The sequence below is a fragment of the Heterodontus francisci genome, chromosome 41 (assembly GCF_036365525.1).
Source record: "Heterodontus francisci isolate sHetFra1 chromosome 41, sHetFra1.hap1, whole genome shotgun sequence".
Classification (NCBI taxonomy): domain Eukaryota; kingdom Metazoa; phylum Chordata; class Chondrichthyes; order Heterodontiformes; family Heterodontidae; genus Heterodontus; species Heterodontus francisci.
In genome coordinates, this window is record NC_090411.1 from 31,952,959 (window position 1) to 31,972,526 (window position 19,568).

The window sequence follows — 19,568 nt, forward strand, 5'->3', positions numbered from 1 at the left end:
GTTCAGCACCATTCGTGACTCCTCAGATACTGAAGCAGTCCGTGTAGAAATGCAGCAAGACCTGGACAATATCCAGGCTTGGCTGATAAGTGGCAAGTAACATTCGCGCCACACAAATGCCAGGCAATGACCATCTCAAACAAGAGAGAATCTAACCATCTCCCCTTGACATTCAACGGCATTACCATCGCTGAATCCCCCACTATCAACATCCTAAGGGTTACCATTGACCAGAAACTAAACTGGAGTAGCCATATAAATACCGTGGCTACAAGAGCAGGTCAGAGGCTAGGAATCCTGAGGCGAGTAACTCACCTCCTGACTCCCCAAAGCCTGTCCACCATCTACAAGGCACAAGTCAGGAGTGTGATGGAATTTTCTCCATTGCCTGGATGGGTGCAGCTCCAACAACACTCAAGAAGCCCGACACCATCTAGGACAAAGCAGCCCGCTTGATTGGCACCCCATCTACAAACATTCACTCCCTCCACCACCGACGCACAGTGGCAGCAGTGTGTACCATCTACAAGATGCACTGCAGCAATGCACCAAGGCTCCTTAGACAGCACCTTCCAAACCCGCGACCTCTACCAACTAGAAGGACAAGGGCAGCAAATGCATGGGAACACCACCACCTGCAAGTTCCCCTCCAAGTCACACACCATCCTGACTTGGAACTATATCACTGTTCCTTTACTGTTGTTGGATCAAAATCCTGGAACTCCCTTTCTAACAGCACTGTGGGTATACCTACCCCAAATGGACTGCAACGGTTCAAGAAGGCAGCTCACCAGCACCTTCTCAAGGGCAATTAGGGATGGGCAATAAAAGCTGGCCTAGCCAGTGACGCCCACATCCTTGAATGAATTTTTAAAAAGTCTGCACAGTGAGCGAGTGAGCTTCCCTATGACGTCATCATGCTCAACCTGCAGCTTCCTGCAGATTGGGAGTCGCAAGGTAGGTAAAAGGAACATTCCGGTAGTCAGGTTGGCTTCGGGTCGGGTCAGGCTCGGGTCAGGTCGGGCGTGGGAAGAAAATGGAGGGACTCGGGCCGGATCAGGCTCGGGTCCGATCTGGTTCTGTTGGGTTCGCATTGGGATATTTTTTCATGACCTAAGCAGGCCTTTAGTGTGAGGGGCTAAGATAAAAGGGAACTTTCATATTTCAATCTGTGTGTTACTGGTTAAGTCTGTTTTTATAATAAACTGATAATTCTATTGTTTATTAAAGAAACCTGGTTGGTGCACTTTATTTTGAGATAAAAATAGAGTCTATGATTGACCGAATCGGTAACTGGGTAAACATTTAAATATATGTTGTGACCTGTGGAGAAGTGGAACTAGAAAAAACAATGCACTCCTCCCACCTCGGTCAGAACAGTATATAGAGAGAAACAATTTTCTCAGTCCAGGATAGGGGGTATCATCTTAAAATTAGAGCTAGACCATTCAGGGGTGATGTCAGGAAGCATTTCTTACAAAAGGGGAAATGGAAATCTGGAATTCTCTCCCCCAAAATATTGACATCAATTAAACATTTCAAAACTGAGACTGTTAGATTTTTGTTCGGTACAGGTATGAAGCAATATGGATCCAATGCAGGCAAAATGCATTAAGAGACAAACCATGATCTCATTGAATGGTGGAACAGGCTTGAGGGGCTGATTGGCCTCCTCCTGTTCCTATGTTCCAATCACAGTATCATCATCCAAACCTGCCTGAATTCCACAGCTCTCATTGTCTCTGGGTCCACCCCCACAGCCCGTCTACATTGTTAATTGGTGCCTGGATTCATGAGCGATTCCTGACTGGCTACCTGGAATTGTCAATCATCATTAATGATGTCATTCCCTGTTTGAATGCAGGCTGTCCCAGCAGCATAAATACAAGAGCTTGGGTAGGAAGCAGTTATATTGTTGTTTGAATTTAGCTTCTGTTCATAGTGAAGATTATGATGGCCTCTCAAGTGTGTCAGAACTACCACAAGGACTGTGAAGATGCTGTTAACAAGCAAATCAACCTGGAGCTCTATTCCTCCTATGTTTATCTTTCCATGGTGTGTATTGTTTTCTTGGGGTCCTGTTTAAAAGTTAAGACTGGAATTTCAATGCATTTTGAGTAGCTAGAATTTCTCTAGGTCAATCAGTTGGGTTTATAATATATATTTCTAGTTTTCCCCCTAGACTTAAATTAGTAAATGCCCTTGAAACAGGGACTCTATTCCTTGCTCTAATATTTGTTTCCAGTTTTGAAAGTAACTCCAAGACTCCATGATGTTTCCAACAGAGGATTCATGTTGAAGATGTATAAACCTAGTTAACTTTTCCAACTTGAATGGCAACAATTAAGGTTAGTGAAACATTGTCTGACTAGTTCTGGCTTATCTTTCCCCCTTTGTAAATGAGTAAATCCTGTGGTGCTGAAATCTTTTTGTATGAGTAATGATTTTACATGAAGCAGTAATCTAAAAGTCTTATTCTACTGAATGAAACTTTTCAAACACTTGTACCTTCATTGGGGGACAAAGGATGTCCTGTTGATAAATGTAGTTTAAATGCTGAAATGAAACTTTGATCCAAATATTATTACTGCTTTTTGTAATGTCACTGGGAGGAGCATTTCAATATATTTAGTATTTTACAGCATAAACTTGGAAAAACCGAGCCCCTTAATTGAAAGCAAATTCTTCTGAGGTAAAGAATGGGTGATTTATTTACCATGATACTACCACCATTTTTGACATGGCCATAAATGAGATTGGGATCTGACCTCTTCCCTTCCCATTTTGCCTCAACCTGCAGTCCTATTACTTTGACCGGGATGATGTTGCCCTGTGTCACTTTGCTGAGTTCTTCAAGGAGCAGTCACATGAGGAATGGGAACATGCTGAGAAACTGATGCAATTCCAGAATAAACGTGGAGGCCGAATCATCTTGGAGAACATCAAGGTTGGGATCTGAACTTAAAGGAGTCTATGTTCTAACTTGGATACTTTCAGTGACTTCCTTATTCTAATAACTGAAGTTCTCAACCTAGAGATTAATGAGTAAAATTCTTAGTATTGATGAGTTAGTATGACAGATCTTCTATACATACAGGGTCAAAAAATAGATATTGAGAAGGAACAATTTCTGTACTGTAAACTATTGGCTCAAACATAATGCTTAACTAGTTAACTTTCTGGAGGATGTGGGCCACAGCTGTGGACTTCCCACGGATGAAGTTTAGGATTGAGAGAAAATTGGGATTGGAGCTTCTGCCAAAATGGCAGTCAATGAACTGATCCAGTGTCCTGTAATGGTCTGACATCCCAATTGTGAAACCACATTCCTCACAATGCTACCTCATAGTATTGAGGTGCACAAGTTATCTTTGTTACTGCTAACCCTGTTGACCTTGAGCATAACATCCCTTGGACTTTGCACTCCCACTAACAGGACCACTATTTTTTTCCAGAAGCCAGAGCAGGATGAGTGGAGCAATGGTCTGGAGGCAATGCAGAGAGCTCTGCAGATGGAGAAGGATGTGAACCAGAGTCTGCTGGATCTGCACAAACTCTCCACTGGCAACACTGACCCTCATGTAAGTTAATATTGGAATGAGTTTTCAGGTTTGAAGGTGATCATTAGAATCTGCCTTTTAACTCCAGTAGCATTCTGTAAGTTTTTCAGGTCTTTTTGGGAAAAAGACTTCTACACTGTAGATCTGGATCACTCAATGGTTCACAAGGTGCTTGGTTTCTCTGGCATCAATCTTGAGTTAACTCTCAGTGTAATTGAATTGAAATGCCACATGTGGGTAAGTTTTGGCCTTGTCTGGCTAAATATAGCCACAGAATCTGATTTCCTTCTGTGTTGATCACTTGGCCCACTGCCTGTGCTTGTTCTCTAAAGCAAGTCTTGCTCCCATGTACAGTACTTTCACCATTATCCCAGTGCAAATAAAAATAAATCTTATCTGATGAAGATTCTCTTTTTAAGCTAACTATACTCACCCTTTTTTTTTTCTCATGTTCCAGTTGTGTGACTTCCTGGAGACTCACTACTTGGATGAGCAAGTGAAGATGATCAAGAAGCTTGGAGATCACATCACCAACCTGAAGAGACTGGGAGCCCCTGACAATGGCATGGGAGAGTACCTGTTTGACAAGCACACGCTGAGTTGATTGGGGTTCTACAACTATTAATTCTGTACTCGCTGAATGCTTTTTGATTGCCAGTTTTCTCATTCCTTGCTGTATATGGAAATAAAAGTATTCATCATGGAGCTGATCTTTGTATTATTCAGTAGCTGATTTGATTATTCAGATCATTATGCCTAGTTATATAATGATTCCATTTAAACCTTTTCCCTCTCCCAAGCCAGCCTCCCAACCTTGGTTCAATGCCTGCTGAGGATAACTTACTCACATCTCCCAATTTGCATTGAGAAGCTTGTGGAGGGTATCTGAAATATGCAGTTTCTGCTACAGAAGTGTTCTTGCTGCTGTAGATGAAATATTATGAACTTGTGGAATATTGGGAAAGGATACCCAATTAGTACTTGCATGTGACCTTTTTGTCCACTTATTATAGTCTAGAATTAACCATCTTAATCTACCATTTGTTTAATATCTCTACCCTTATTCACCAAATGGGTATGTTTACCAATGTCCAGCTTGAGTACAGGGAGATGCGTGGGTCAGGTAGTAAGAGACCCCTACGAATTGAGATCCTAAATCTTCCCTCAAAATAGACTTGCACTTTGTAGCAAGTGCACTGTGACTTTACAGGTCTTAAATTCCATGGGGATTATGCTCCAGCTCTACAGCATGATGCAGAGCAACAATGTTCACTTTAAAGCTTCTCCATATTCTATTTCCCTAATTTGTTGGTTGGGTTGTAGAATCAGTGTGGCTCACTTTCCATCTTTTGTGGTCAAGGGTGGTATCCCTGATGTGGTCTAGACCCACCTGGGGTAACATCAATTTTCCAAGCCATCTTAATTTGGATTGAATTATGCAAAATGGGATTTCCATTAACAAACTCATACAATTACACTATGAATTGCTGATTCTGAACAGATTCAGTTTGAGGAAAGCCAACACCAAATACATCATGGACAAGGTTCAACACAAGAGATAAGGAAAAATGGAAGCCTGTGCAATTGGAGGAAATTTTCAAATATGGGTGGAGATTTGGTTCTGAAATAGGAGAGAGTAGGAATAATGGATATGTACTCCAAACTATGGCTCGTCATCCTTTCCTGGGATCTATACTGGGGCCTCAGCATTTTGTTATATTTTTATCTGATATCAATAAAGGAATAGAGTGCAGTATATGCAAATTTGTTGATGCCACTATGTTGGGTAGCGCAGTTAGTAGTGTAAATTGGAGCAGAAATTTGCAAAGGGACATTGATAGATTAAGTGAAATTAAGCAAAAAAGTTATGAATGATGGAGTTTAATGTGAAGACAAGGTTCCAAGTACAGAAATTAATAAGAACTAGTGGACAGATACAAAAAAAACTGAAGAAACAAAATCAATGTTCGTCTCTCTAGAGGTCTGAAAATCAAAGTGGTGGAGGTTATGTTACAGTTGTATAAAGCTTGGGGTTAACCACATCTGAAGTACTGTGTTCATTCAGTTCTATTGGCCTTGGGGGCACAGCACTGATTCACCAGAATGATACCAGGGCTAAATGACTTAAATTATAAGGTCACTTTGCACAGTCTGTATTCCCTGGAGTATTGAAGATTAAGGGATGATTATAATTGAGGTGTTGAAGATAATTAATGGGTTTAATAATGTAGATAGAAACTATTTCCTCTGGAACAGATTCAGATTAGGCAATTCAGGGATGATATTAGGAAGCATTTCTTCACAACAAGGAATATTGAAATCTGGAACTCTCTTCCCCAAAATGGATCAAGTCAACATTTCAAAATTGATGTTGTTAGGTTTTTGTGAGTTAAGATCATGAAATCATATTGAACCAAGGCAGGTAAATGGCATTAAGACACAGAGCAGCCATGATCTAATTGAATGGTGGAACAGACTTGAATTGGCCTCCTCCTGTTCCTTTGTTCCAATCACAGAATAATCTTGTAAACCAACCTGCATTCCACATCCCTGATTGGCTCTGGGTATCTCACCCCACCCACTGCTCCTTAATTGGTGCCTCGAGGCATGGAAGATTCCTGACTGGCTATCAGGGATTGTCAATCATCATTGGTGATGTCATTCCCTGTTTGAATGCAGGCTGATCCAGTTGCATAAATACAAGAGCTTGTGAGGGAAGTGGTTAGATTGCTGTTGTTGTGTTTGAATTTAACTTCTTTTAATAGTTGAAGTGAAGATGGTTTCCCAAGTGCGTCAGAACTACCACAAGGACTGTGAGGATGCTGTTAACCAGCAGATCAACCTGGAGCTCTATTCCTCCTATGTTTACCTGTCCATGGTGAGTTTTGTATTTTTTGGGGGGACCTAATTCAAAATTCAGGCTGTGATGTCCTTGTATGCTGTTGGTTAATGAATTGGCTTTAGAATGTATCTCAATAGCCCTCCCTAGACTTAATCCAGTGGATTATGTTTAATAGTACTTCTGTAGAAGGTCTTATTAACAGACTGCTCCCGGATCTGTAGTTGTCTTGATCTGGGATGTTTTATACCTGAAACCAGCTCCATGGTTCCATAAAACCTGTAATTGAGGATTCTTCTTGAAGTATTAACTTGGTCAAATTTGTAACTTGGATGAAAACAATTAACTTTAATTGGGTGACTCGTGAGTGAAATATGGACTGGTTTTGCCCACTTTTTTTTTTGAGATACAGCATTGAAACAGGCCCTTTGGCCCACTGAGTCTGTGCTGACCATCAACCACCCATTTATAGTAATCCTACACTAATTCCATATTCCTATCTCAACCTTGCCCGTCTAAGAGCGAAGTCCAAAGTACGGAAAGTCCTCATCAGAGAACTCCTCTTTGCTGACGATGCTGCTTTAACATCTCACACTGAAGAATGCCTGCAGAGTCTCATCGACAGGTTTGCGTCTGCCTGCAATGAATTTGGCCTAACCATCAGCCTCAAGAAAACGAACATCATGGGGTAGGATGTCAGAAATGCTCCATCCATCAATATTGGCGACCACGCTCTGGAAGTGGTTCAAGAGTTCACCTACCTAGGCTCAACTATCACCAGTAACCTGTCTCTAGATGCAGAAATCAACAAGCGCATGGGTAAGGCTTCCACTGCTATGTTCAGACTGGCCAAGAGAGTGTGGGAAAATGGCGCACTGACACGGAACACAAAAGTCCGAGTGTATCAGGCCTGTGTCCTCAGTACCTTGCTCTACGGCAGCGAGGCCTGGACAACGTATGCCAGCCAAGAGCGACGTCTCAATTCATTCCATCTTCGCTGCCTTCGGAGAATACTTGGCATCAGGTGGCAGGACTATATCTCCAACACAGAAGTCCTTGAAGCGGCCAACACCCCCAGCTTATACACACTACTGAGTCAGCGGCGCTTGAGATGGCTTGGCCATGTGAGCCGCATGGAAGATGGCAGGATCCCCAAAGACACATTGTACAGCGAGCTCGCCACTGGTATCAGACCCACCGGCCGTCCATGTCTCCGTTATAAAGACGTCTGCAAACGTGACATGAAATCGTGTGACATTGATCACAAGTCGTGGGAGTCAGTTGCCAGCATTCGCCAGAGCTGGCGGGCAGCCATAAAGACAGGGCTAAATTGTGGCGAGTCGAAGAGACTTAGTAGTTGGCAGGAAAAAAGACAGAGGCGCAAGGGGAGAGCCAACTGTGCAACAGCCCCAACAAACAAATTTCTCTGCAGCACCTGTGGAAGAGCCTGTCACTCCAGAATTGGCCTTTATAGCCACTCCAGGCGCTGCTTCACAAACCACTGACCACCTCCAGGCGCGTATCCATTGTCTCTCGAGATAAGGAGGCCCAAAAGAAGAAATCTCATCCCCACCTGTCCCTATGTCTCCCTACCACCTACCTATACTAGGGGCAATTGCTAATGGCCAATTTACCTATCAACTGGCAAGTCTTTGGCATGTGGGAGGAAACCGGAGCACCCGGAGGAAACCCACGCAGACACAGGGAGAACTTGCAAACTCCACACAGGCAGTACCCAGAATTGAACCCTGTAAGGGTTACAGCTGGAGCTGTAAGGCTGCGGTGCTAACCACTGTGCCGCCCAATGTTTGCTAATTGAGTGAAATTCTTTGAATCCTCTCTGTATGGAACCTGGATCTTGGTACTTGATTGTGCCAAAGTGTTAAAATGCTGAATATGAAAGGCTTTACTTTTTTTTTTTAAATCCCTGATATTGGACCTGAATTAGTGAAGGGGGGGGGGGTGGGGAAAGGGAAGAATGTCCCACTGAAATTTCCGCTTTCAACCTGCACTTGGACCATTAATACTTTCAACCAAAAAATATTATGGATCCCTCTTGTCTAATTTTAGCCACTTGCCTTGTTTCTACTTCATGAGGAGGGACTTTCAACCTTTTCAGAAAAGATTAATGAAGCCAATTGTGCTTTGTGTAAGAATCATACTTTCTCCCTTAAACTGTAAATGCTTTCAAAAGCAAGGTATTGAAGTTATGAATGGGTAAATCATCTACTATGATACAACCACCATTTTTGATGTGACCATGGAGGAGATTTGTATCTGACCTGGCTTTCTGCACTTTTTCTTTGTCTCTACCTGCAGTCCTATTACTTTGACCGGGATGATGTTGCCCTGCATCACTTTGCTGAGTTCTTCAAGGAGCAGTCACATGAGGAATGGGAGCACGCTGAGAAACTGATGAAATTCCAGAATAAACGTGGAGGCCGAATCATCTTTGAGGACATCAAGGTTGGATTGTAACTAAGGAGTCTTCTGTAATGTCATTTTAGGTTGCTAAAAAGATGTTTCCTCATGATCACCCATAAGTTCCCAATCCAGTGAGATTTAATGAGTAAAATTGCGAGTGTTAGTGATATGACGATGGGGGTTATGACTGGCCACCTGAGCTAATGAATATAGGAGGATCCCTAAATGTGCATGCTCAGAAGGAATGAGTTTGTGCACCATAAATTAACTATTGGCTCCAATTTTATGGGTTTGGCTTGGAAACTATTTTGGAGAATATGAATCACAGATGTAAACTTCCATGGATGAAGTAATTTGAAGTTTTTTTTTTCCCTTAAAGTGTAACTGGGAATGGAGTTTCTTGACTCTGCCCTGCCATTTTTAGCCAATGAACTGATCTAATAGTCTCCACCCTCCATACTTCCTCATAATATTGAGGTGGACAGAATAACTTCTGTTGCTTTTAACCCTGTTGACCTTGAGCATAACATCCCTTGGACTTTGCACTCCCACTAACAGGACCACTATTTTGTTCCAGAAGCCAGAGCAGGATGAGTGGAGCAATGGTCTGGAGGCAATGCAGAGAGCTCTGCAGATGGAGAAGGATGTGAACCAGAGTCTGCTGGATCTGCATAAACTCTCCTCTGGCAACACTGACCCTCATGTAAGTTAATATTGGAATGAGTTTTCAGTTTTAGGGTGATGATTAGAATCTGCACTTAACTGTGGTAGAATTCCATATTTTTTGTTTTTTGAAAAATAAAAGGCCATCCATACAGCAGATCTGGATCACGAAACTGTTCAGAAGGCACTTCGATGGTCTGGCATTAATCTTGAGTTTACTCCCAGTGTAATGGAATTGACTTGCCACAGAGGGTAAATATATCGACAGAATCAGAATGATTTCCTTCTGTGCTGACCACTTGGCCTGCTGTCTGTGCTTGTTCTGTCGAGCAAGTCTCACTCCCATGTACAGTACTTGCACCACTAAATCCCAGTGCAAATAATCTTATCCCATGAGGATACTTGCCTTTTTAAGCAAACTATAATGACCTAGTTTTGCTCTTTTTTTTTTTTTTTGCCCTTAATTCATAGAATTGATGACTTGCCACTTATTATAGTTTTTGTTTAGCTAAATATATGCACCCCAAGTGCAGTACTTTTCCCATTTATTTTTTTTCAATCTCAAAGGATTAAGAATAACTTCTGGAGAATATCATGAAAATGTCTATTTCAGCTGGCTTTTTTTTTTTTCTCTTTTTTTTTTCATGTTCTAGTTGTGTGACTTCCTGGAGACTCACTACTTGGATGAGCAAGTGAAGATGATCAAGAAGCTTGGAGATCACATCACCAACCTGAAGAGACTGGGAGCCCCTGACAATGGCATGGGAGAGTACCTGTTTGACAAGCACACGCTGAGTTGATTGGGGTTCTTGAAACATTCATTCTCCACATGGTGGAAATAAAATGTGATCCAATTCTGGTGAATGCTTTCTGGTTAATTCCAGTTTTCTCATCTCCTGCTGTATTTGGAAATAAAAGTCTTCATCGTGGAACTGGTCTTTGTATAATTCAGTAGCTGATTTTAATGTTCAGTATGATGCCTAGCTGTGTAATAATTCTATGAAAATGTTTCCTTCTCCCAGGCCAGCCTCCCAAACATCCTTCAATACCTGCTTCGGATGGTTTACTTACATCTCCTAATTTTTTTTATTGACCAGTTTGTAGGGGATATCTGAAATATGCAGCTTCTTCTGTAAAAGTGTCCTTACCTCTGCAAGTGAACTGTCAGGCAGTTGTGGGATATTAGAAATTGGGAAAGGGCATTGCATTAGTGCCTTCACTTTGCCTGTTTGGCCTACATCATAGCTAAAAATTGACCACCTTCATCTGCTATTTGTTCAACTGAAACCTGCATTCCTATTCACCAAGGGGCCTATGTTCTCCAATGTCTGGGATGAGTACATGGAGATAGGGGGTCAGGTAGTGAAAGAGGCACCCAATAATTCAGCTTATCAATCTTCCCTTACAATGGACATTACCTTAATAGAAGGTGTACTATGCCTTTACAGGTCCTAAATTCCATGGGGATTGTTTGCCACATCACCTGACAGCGATAGTGGAAACAGAGTTTATTTTCAAGTTTCCTCTCTTTCTATTTCCCCCAATTTGTTGGTTGGGTTGCAGATTCAGTGTGGATCTCTTTCCATCTATATTATGGTCAGGATTAGTATCCTGGACTTGTTCTCGACCCACATGGGGGTACATCAATTCTCCAAGTAATTATTTGGATCCAATTGCACTCGATGCAAAATGGAATTTCCATTAGCAAACTCATACAATTATGTTTTGAATTGCTGACTCTGACTCTGAACAGATTCAGTTTGAGGATAGCCAACATCAAATCCATCATGGACAAGGTTCAATACTGGATGAAAAATGGAAGCCTGTAGAATTGGAGGAAACGTTTAAACATATTTAGAGATTTGGTTTTGAGGTAGGAGACAGAGTCGGGATAATAGGTTATGCACTCCAAGCTATGGCTTGTCAAACCTTCCAGGAATCTATGCTTGGGGCCTCAGCTTTTCATTATATTTAGATAAGGGAACGAGTAGAGCCCATATGGGACCAAAGTGGCAATCTGTGTGCTGCCAGAGGATATCAGTGAGGACTTAAATGATTATTTTTCATCTGTGTTCACTATGGAGAAGGACAATGTAGGTGCAGTGAGGGGATCGGGATATACTCGAACAAACTAGCATTGAAAGGGAGGAGGTATGCACAGTTTTAGCAGGCTTAAAAGTACAGAGGGACCTTGGTATATTTGTCCATAGATCACTGAAGGTAGCAGCCCAGGCCCAGATGAAATGTATCCCAAACTGTTATGTGAGGTAAAGGAGGAGATAGCAGGAACTCTGGCCACAGGACAGGTGCCAGAGGACTGGAGGACAGTGAATGTGGTTCCATTGTTCAAGAAGGGAAGCAGGGATAAACCAGGTAATTACAGGCCAGTGAGTCGAACATCAGTGGTTGGGAAACTATTGGAAACAGTTCTGAGGGACAGGATTAATCTCCACTTGGAGAGCAAGGGATTAATCAAGGATAATCAGCATAGCTTTGTCAGGGGGAGATCATGTCTAACAAACTTGATAGAACTTTTTGAGGGGTGACTAGATGCGTAGATGAGGGTAAAGCAGTGGATGTAGTCTACATGGGCTTCAGTAAGGCTTTTGATAAGGTCCCGGAAGGGAGATTGGTTAAGAAGGGAAGAGCCCATGGGATCCAGGACAAATTGGATCTAAAATTGGCTTAGTGGCAGGAGGCAGAGGGTGATGGTCGACGGTTGCTTTTGCGATTCGAAACCTGTGACCAGTGGTGTACCACAGGGATCGGTGCTGGGACCCTTGCTGTTTGTAGTGTACATTAATGATTTAGATGCAAATATAGGGGTTATGATCAGTAAGTTCGCAGATAACACGAAAATTGGTGCTGTCGTAAATAGTGAAGAGGAACGTCTTAGATTACAGGACGATATGGATGGGCTGGTAAGATGGGCAAACCAGTGGCAAATGGAATTTAATACTGAGAAGTGTGAGGTGATGCATTTTGGGAGGACTAACAAGGCAAGGGAATATACAATCGGTGGTAGGACCCTATGAAGTACAGAGGGTCAGAGGGACCTTGGTGTACTTGTCCATAGATCACTGAAGGCAGCAGCACAGGTAGATAAGGTGGTTAGGAAGGCATATGGGATACTTGGCTTTATTAGCCGAGGCATAGAATATAAGAGTAGGGAGGTTATGATGGAGCTGTATAAAACGCTAGTTAGGCCACAGCTGGAGTACTGTCTACAGTTCTGGTCGCCACACTATAGGAAGGATGAGATTGCACTGGGGAGGGTGCAGAGGAGATTCACCAGGATGTTGCCTGGGCTGGAGCATTTTAGCTATGAAGAGAGACTGGATAGGCTAGGGTTGTTTTCCTTGGAGCAGAGAAGGCTGAGGGGGGACCTGATTGAGGTATACAAAATTATGAGGGGCATAAATAGGGCAGATAGGAAGAAACCTTTTCCCTTAGCGGAGGTGTCAATAACCAGGAGGCACAGATTTAAGGGAAGGGGAAGGAGGTTTACAGAGGATTTGAGGAAACATTTTTTTAACCAAGAGGGTGGTTGGAATCTGGAACACACTGCCAGAAGGGGTGGTAGAGGCAGGAACCCTCACAACATTTAAGAAGTATTTAGATGAGCACTTGAAATGTCATAGCATATTAGGCTACGGGCCAAGTTTGGGTATGAAGCAATATGGAACCAATGCAGGTAAATGGCCTTAAAACACAAACCATGATCTAATTGAATGGTGGAACAGGCTTGAGGGGCTGATTGGCCTCCTCCTGTTCCTATGTTCCAATCACAGTATCATCATCCAAACCTGCCTGTATTCCACTGCTCTCATTGTCTCTGGGTCCAACCCCTCAGCCCGTCTACATTGTCAATTGGTGCCTGGATTCATGAACGATTCCTGACTGGCTACCTGGAATTGTCAATCATCATTAATGATGTCATTCCCTGTTTGAATGCAGGCTGTTCCAGCAGTATAAATACAAGAGCTTGTGTAGGAAGTAGTTGGATTGTTGTTATTGGAACTGGGCTTTTGTTAGTAGTAAAGATTATGATGGCCTCTCGTATGTCAGAATTACCACAAGGACTGTGAAGATGCTGTTAACAAGCAAATCAACCTGGAGCTCTATTCCTCCTATGTTTATCTTTCCATGGTGTGTATTGTTTTCTTGGGGTTCTGTTTCAAAGTTAAGATTGGAATTTCAATGCATTGAGAATCTAGAATTTCTCTAGGCTAATCAGTTGGGTTCATAATCTTTTTCTCTAGTCCTCCCTTGACTTAAATCTGTGAACACCCTTGAAGCAGAGACCCTGTTCCTTGCTCTGTAATATTTGTGTTCAATTTTTGAAAGTTATTCCAAGGTTCTGTTTGGTTTCCAATAGAGGATTCATTTTGAAGATGTATAAACCTAGTTATCTTTTCCAACTTGGATGGCAACTATTAAGTTTAGTGAAACTTTGTCTGATTAGTTCTGGTCTGTCTTTACTTTTCCCCCTTTGTAAATGAGTAAATCTTGTGATGCTGAACTCTTTTTTTTTTTTTTTTGTATGAGGGATAATCTTGCATGAAGCAGTCATCTACTGATTTGTTTTTTTTTCTTCAATCATTTAAATATTCATTGGGGGACAAAGGATGGCCTGCTGAACAATAGTTTGAATGCTGAAATGGAATTTGGATCCAAATAGTATTATTGCTTTTTGTAATGTCACAGGGAGGGGCCTTTCAACATACTTGGTGTTTTACAGCATAAACTTGAAAAACCAAGCCCCTTTAATTGAAAGCAAACTCTTTTGATGTAAAGAATGAGTGATTTATCTACCATGATATTACTACCATTTTTGACATGGCTGCCAATGAGTTTTGGGTCTGGCTTCTCTCTCTTTCCATTTTGCCTCTACCTGCAGTCCTATTACTTTGACCGGGATGATGTTGCCCTGCGTCACTTTGCTGAGTTCTTCAAGGAGCAGTCACATGAGGAACGGGAGCACGCTGAGAAACTGATGAAATTCCAGAATAAACGTGGAGGCTGAATCATCTTGGAGAACATCAAGGTTGGGTTTTTAACATGAAGGAGTCTATGATCTAACTTGGATACTTTCAGAGAATGTTCCTTGTTCTAATAACTTCAGTTCTCCATATGGTGAGATTAAGGAGTAAAATTTCTAGTGTTGGTGAGTGGCTATAGAATGAGTTGGTATGGCTGATCTTTGCCTCTTCTATAGATATAAGGTCAATAAATGGATATTCAGAAGGAACAACTTCTGCATTGTGAAGTATTGGCTCAAACATAAATGTCAGTTATACAGGCCCTTTGCCCATCATTTCTGAGACAACCATCAAGCATTGATCTATTCTAATCCTATTTTCCAACACTTGGCCCCTTGCCTTGCATGTTATGGCATTTCAAGTACACAACGAAACACTAAAATGATGAGGGTTCCTGCCTCTACCACCCGTTCAGTGTTCTAGATTCTAACAGCCCTTTGGGTGAAAACATCTTTCTTCAAATCCCCACTAACCCTCTTGCCCCCTTCCATTAAGTCTATGCCTCCTGGTTATTGATCCCTCTGCTAAAGGAAAAAGTTTCTTCCTATCTTTTGTATTAATGCCCCTCATAATTTTGTATACCAGTCAGCTTCCCCCTCCCCCCCCCCCCCCCCCCCCCCCCCCCCCCACCCTTCGCTCTGAGAAAAACAACCCTAGCCTATCCAGTCTCCCTTCATAGCTGCAATTCTCCAGCCCAGGCAGCATCCTGATGAATCTCCTCTGCACCCTCTTGTGCAATCTCATCCTTCCTATAGGGTGGTGACTGGAACTGTACACTACTCCAGCTGTGGCCTAACTAGCATTTTATACAGCTCCATCACAATCTCCCTGCTCTTTTATTCTATGCCTCGGCTAATAAAGGCAAGTATCCCATATGCCTTCCTAACCACCTTATCTACCTGTGCTGCTACCTTCAGTGATCTATGGACAAATATACCAAGGTCCCTCTCACCCTCTGTACTTCCTAGGGTCCTGTCTCCCATTGTATATTCCCTTGCCTTGTTAGTCCTCCCAAATACATCACCTCGCACGTCTCAGGATTAAATTCCATTTGCCACTGCTCCACCCATCTTACCAGCCCATTATATCATCCTGCAATCTAATACTTTCCTTCTCACTATTTACAACACCACCAATTTTCATGTCATCTGCAAACTTACTGATTGTACCTCCTATATTTGTGTGAAAATCATCAACGTATGTTACGAACAGTCCCAACACTGATCCCTGCAGTGCACCACCAGTCACAGGTTTCCACTCGCAAAAACAACCCTTGACCATCACCCTCAACCTCCTGCCACTAAGCTGATTTTTGGATCCAAATTGCCCTGGATCCCATGGGCTCTTACCACCTTAACCAATCTCCCTTCTGGGACCTTTATCAAAAGCCTTACTGAAGTCCATGTAGACTACATCAACTGCTTTACCCTCATCTACACATCTAGTCACCACCTCAAAATTCAATCTAGTTTTAGACTCTATCTCTCCCTAGCAAGGCCATGCTGACTATCTGATTAATCTGTGCCTCTCCAAGTGGAGATTAATCCTGTCCCTCAGAATATTTTCCAATAGTTAACCTAGCACTGATAAACTCACTGGTGTGTAATTACCTGGTTTATCCCTGCTACCCTTCTTGAATAATGGTACCAGATTTACTGTCCTCCAGTCCTCTGGTACTTCTCCTGTGGCCAAAGATGTTTTGAAAACTTCAGAGCCCCTGCTATCTCCCCTCTTGCCTCACATAACAGCCTGGGGTACATCTCATCTGGGCCTGTGGATTTATCCACTTTTAAGCTCGCTAATACTTCCTCCCTTTCAATGCTAATTTGTTCAAGTATATCACAAACCCCCTCCCTGATCTCTACACCTACGTCGTCCTTCTCCCAGAGTGAACACAGATGAAAAGTAATCATTTAAAAGCTCACTATGTCCTCTGGCTCCACACAGATTGTTACTCTGGACCCTAATGGGCCCTACTCTTGCCCTGGTTATCCTCTTGCCCTTAAATTCCAAGGTGTTTTAAAAGTATTTTTTCTCTATCTTGCTGGCCAGTGTTTTTTCATGTCCCTTTGCTCTTATTACATTAAGTACTTCTAGACTCTGTTTACTCCGCTAAGGCCTCCACTGTTTTCAGCACTTTGAATCTGCCGTAAGCTTATTTTTTTTCCTTACCCAATCCTCTAAATCCCTTGAGATCCAGGGTTCCCTGGACTTGTTGGTCCTACCTGCCACCTTTTATGGGAACATGTTGGCCCGAACTCACTATTTGCTTTTTTTAATGACTCCCACTGCTTTGTTGAAGTCTTTCCTACAAGTAGCTGCTCCCAGTCCACTTTGGCCAGATCCTGTTTCATTGTAATTGGCCTCTCCCCACTTTTTTTATTTCCCCCCCCCAACCCCCATTAGTACTTTTATTTGCAGTCCCTCATTGTCCTTTTCCATAACTACCTTAAATCTTCAAGTTATGGCCACTATCTCCAAAATGCTCCCCCACTGACACTTCTACCACCTGTCTGGTTTCATTCTCCAGGATTAGGTCCCATACCGTTCTCTTGTGGGACTTCCCATGTGCTGGCTCAAAAAGCTCTCCTGCATGCACTAAGAATTCTGCCCCTTTAAGCCTTTTGCATTAAGACTATCCAAGTTGATATTGGGGAAGTTGAAATCCCCTACTATTACCCTATTTTTACACCTGAGATTTGCCTACATATCTGTTCCTCTATCTCCCTGACTGTTTAGAGGCCTGTAGTACACTCCAAGTGATTGCCCCTTTTGTTTTTAAATTCTACCCATATGGCCTCATTTGAGGAACCTAAGATATCATCCCTCTTTACTGCAATAATTGACTCCTTGATCAACAGGACAATGCCACCTCTTTTACACCTGCCCCTGTCATGCCTGAAGATTCTGTACCCTAGAATATTGAGCTGTCAGTCATTCCCTTCCCTCAACCATGTTTGTGATTGCAACAATATCACTCATGTGTTAATCAATGCCCTCAATTCATCTGCCTTAGTAGGAAGAACCCTGGGCAGTGCAGTGGTTAGCACCACAGCCTCAGCTCCAGCAACCTGGGTTCAATTCTGGGTACTGCCTGTGTGGAGTTTGCAAGTTCTCCCCGTGTCTGTGTGGGTTTACTCCGGGTGTTCTGGTTTCCTCCCACATGCCAAAGACTTGCAGGTTGATGGGTAAATTGGCCATTATAAATTGCCCCTAGTATAGGTAGGTGGTAGGGAAATATAGGGACAGGTGGGGGATGTGGTAGGAATATGGGATTAGTGTAGGATTAGTATAAATGGGTGGTTGATGGTCAGCACAGACTCGGTGAGCCAAAGGGCCTGTTTCAGTGCTGTATCTCTAAACTAAACTAAAACAGATGCAATCCAACATGCATTTTCCCCTTGTGCCTCAACAGATCTATATTTGCTCTGCCTTCCAGACTGACTCAATTTCTTCTATATTTGACTATGCATCGCTCCCTACTGTAACTTCTCTATCCCATCCCCCTGCCAAATTAGTTTAAACTCCAGCGCCACCACCCCTTTTCCCCCACCCCACTCCCCAACAGCACCAGCAAACTTCCTAACAAGGATCTTGGTCCTGTTCAAGTTGGATGGATTGCATCTGAACAGGTCCCACCTTTGCTAGAAACTGACCCAGGAGTCTGGAGACTAAAGCTCTCCCTCTTGCACCACCTCAGCCATGCATTCCTGTGCTCTATCCTCTCATTCCTATACCCACAAGCATGTGGCACCAGGAATAATCCAGAGATTAAACCTTTGAGGTACTGCTTTTAATCTGCTGCCTAGCTCCCTAAATTCTTGGTGTTTAATGAGGTAACAGTCTGGAGAATGTGGTCTACAGTTGTAGACTTCCCATGGACAAAGTTAAGGATTTGGAGAAAGAGAAAATGGAGCATATTTGGGTGAATTGGGGTTGGAGCTTTGGCCAAAAATGGCAAAGCACACTCAATGAACTGATCCAGTCTCCTCCAATGGTCCCTCATAGTATTGGGTTGTACAGATTATCTTTGCTGCTAACCCTGTTGACCTTGAGCATAACATCCCTTGGACTTTGCACTCCCACTAACAGGACCACTATTCTGTTCCAGAAGCCAGAGCAGGATGAGTGGAGCAATGGTCTGGAGGCAATGCAGAGAGCTCTGCAGATGGAGAAGGATGTGAACCAGAGTCTGCTGGATCTGCACAAACTCTCCAGTGGCAACACTGACCCTCATGTAAGTTAATATTGGAATGAGTTTTCAGGTTTGAAGGTGATGATTAGAATCTACCCTTAACTCTGGTAGCATTCCATAAGTTTTTTTGTCTTATTTTTAAAAAAAAACCAAAACATCCACACTAGATCTTGATCACTCAACAGTTTGCAAGGTACTTGGTTTCTCTGGCATCAATCTTGACTTGACTCCCAGTTTAATGGAATTGATTTGCCACATGTGGGTAAATTTAGGCTTTGTCTGGTTAAATATATCCACAGAATCTGAATGATTTCCTTCTGTGCTGACCACTTGGCCCACTGCTTGTGCTTCTTTCTCTCGAGAAAGTCTCGCTCCCATGTGCAGTACTTGTGCCATTATCCCAGTGCAAATAAAAATCTTATCCAATGAAGATTCTTGCTTTTTTTTAAGCTAACTATACTCACCTGTTTCTCATGTTCTAGTTGTGTCACTTCCTGGAGACTCACTACTTGGATGAGCAAGTGAAGATGATCAAGAAGCTTGGAGATCACATCACCAACCTGAAGAGACTGGGAGCTCCTGACAATGGCGTGGGAGAGTACCTGTTTGACAAGCACACGCTGAGTTAATCAGCATTCTAGAATCATTAGTTCTATAATAATTGAAATAAAATGTGATACATTTCTGGTTAATATGCAATTTTCTCATTTCTTGCTGGATGTGGAAATAAAAGTATTTATCATGGAGTGATTTTGTTTTTCTTTGTATAGATAAGTAACTCATTTCATTATTCAGATCACCAAGATACCTAGCTGTCTAATATCTAATTCCACTGAAACTCTACC

General features: G+C 42.5%; 1 protein-coding gene and 1 pseudogene across 1 annotated transcript; both read left to right on the forward strand.

Moving 5' to 3' along the window:
• The first annotated feature begins 1,950 nt into the window (after positions 1-1,950).
• Positions 1,951-4,179, forward strand: LOC137353680 (ferritin heavy chain B-like). Its single transcript, XM_068020041.1, has 4 exons — positions 1,951-2,055; positions 2,801-2,947; positions 3,456-3,581; positions 4,018-4,179. Exons 1-4 carry the CDS (start codon positions 1,951-1,953, stop codon positions 4,162-4,164), a joined length of 525 nt encoding a protein of 174 aa, XP_067876142.1. The 3' UTR covers positions 4,165-4,179.
• Positions 4,180-5,434: 1,255 nt separating this feature from the next.
• Positions 5,435-19,352, forward strand: LOC137353574 (ferritin heavy chain B-like; annotated as a pseudogene).
• The last annotated feature ends 216 nt before the right edge of the window (positions 19,353-19,568 follow it).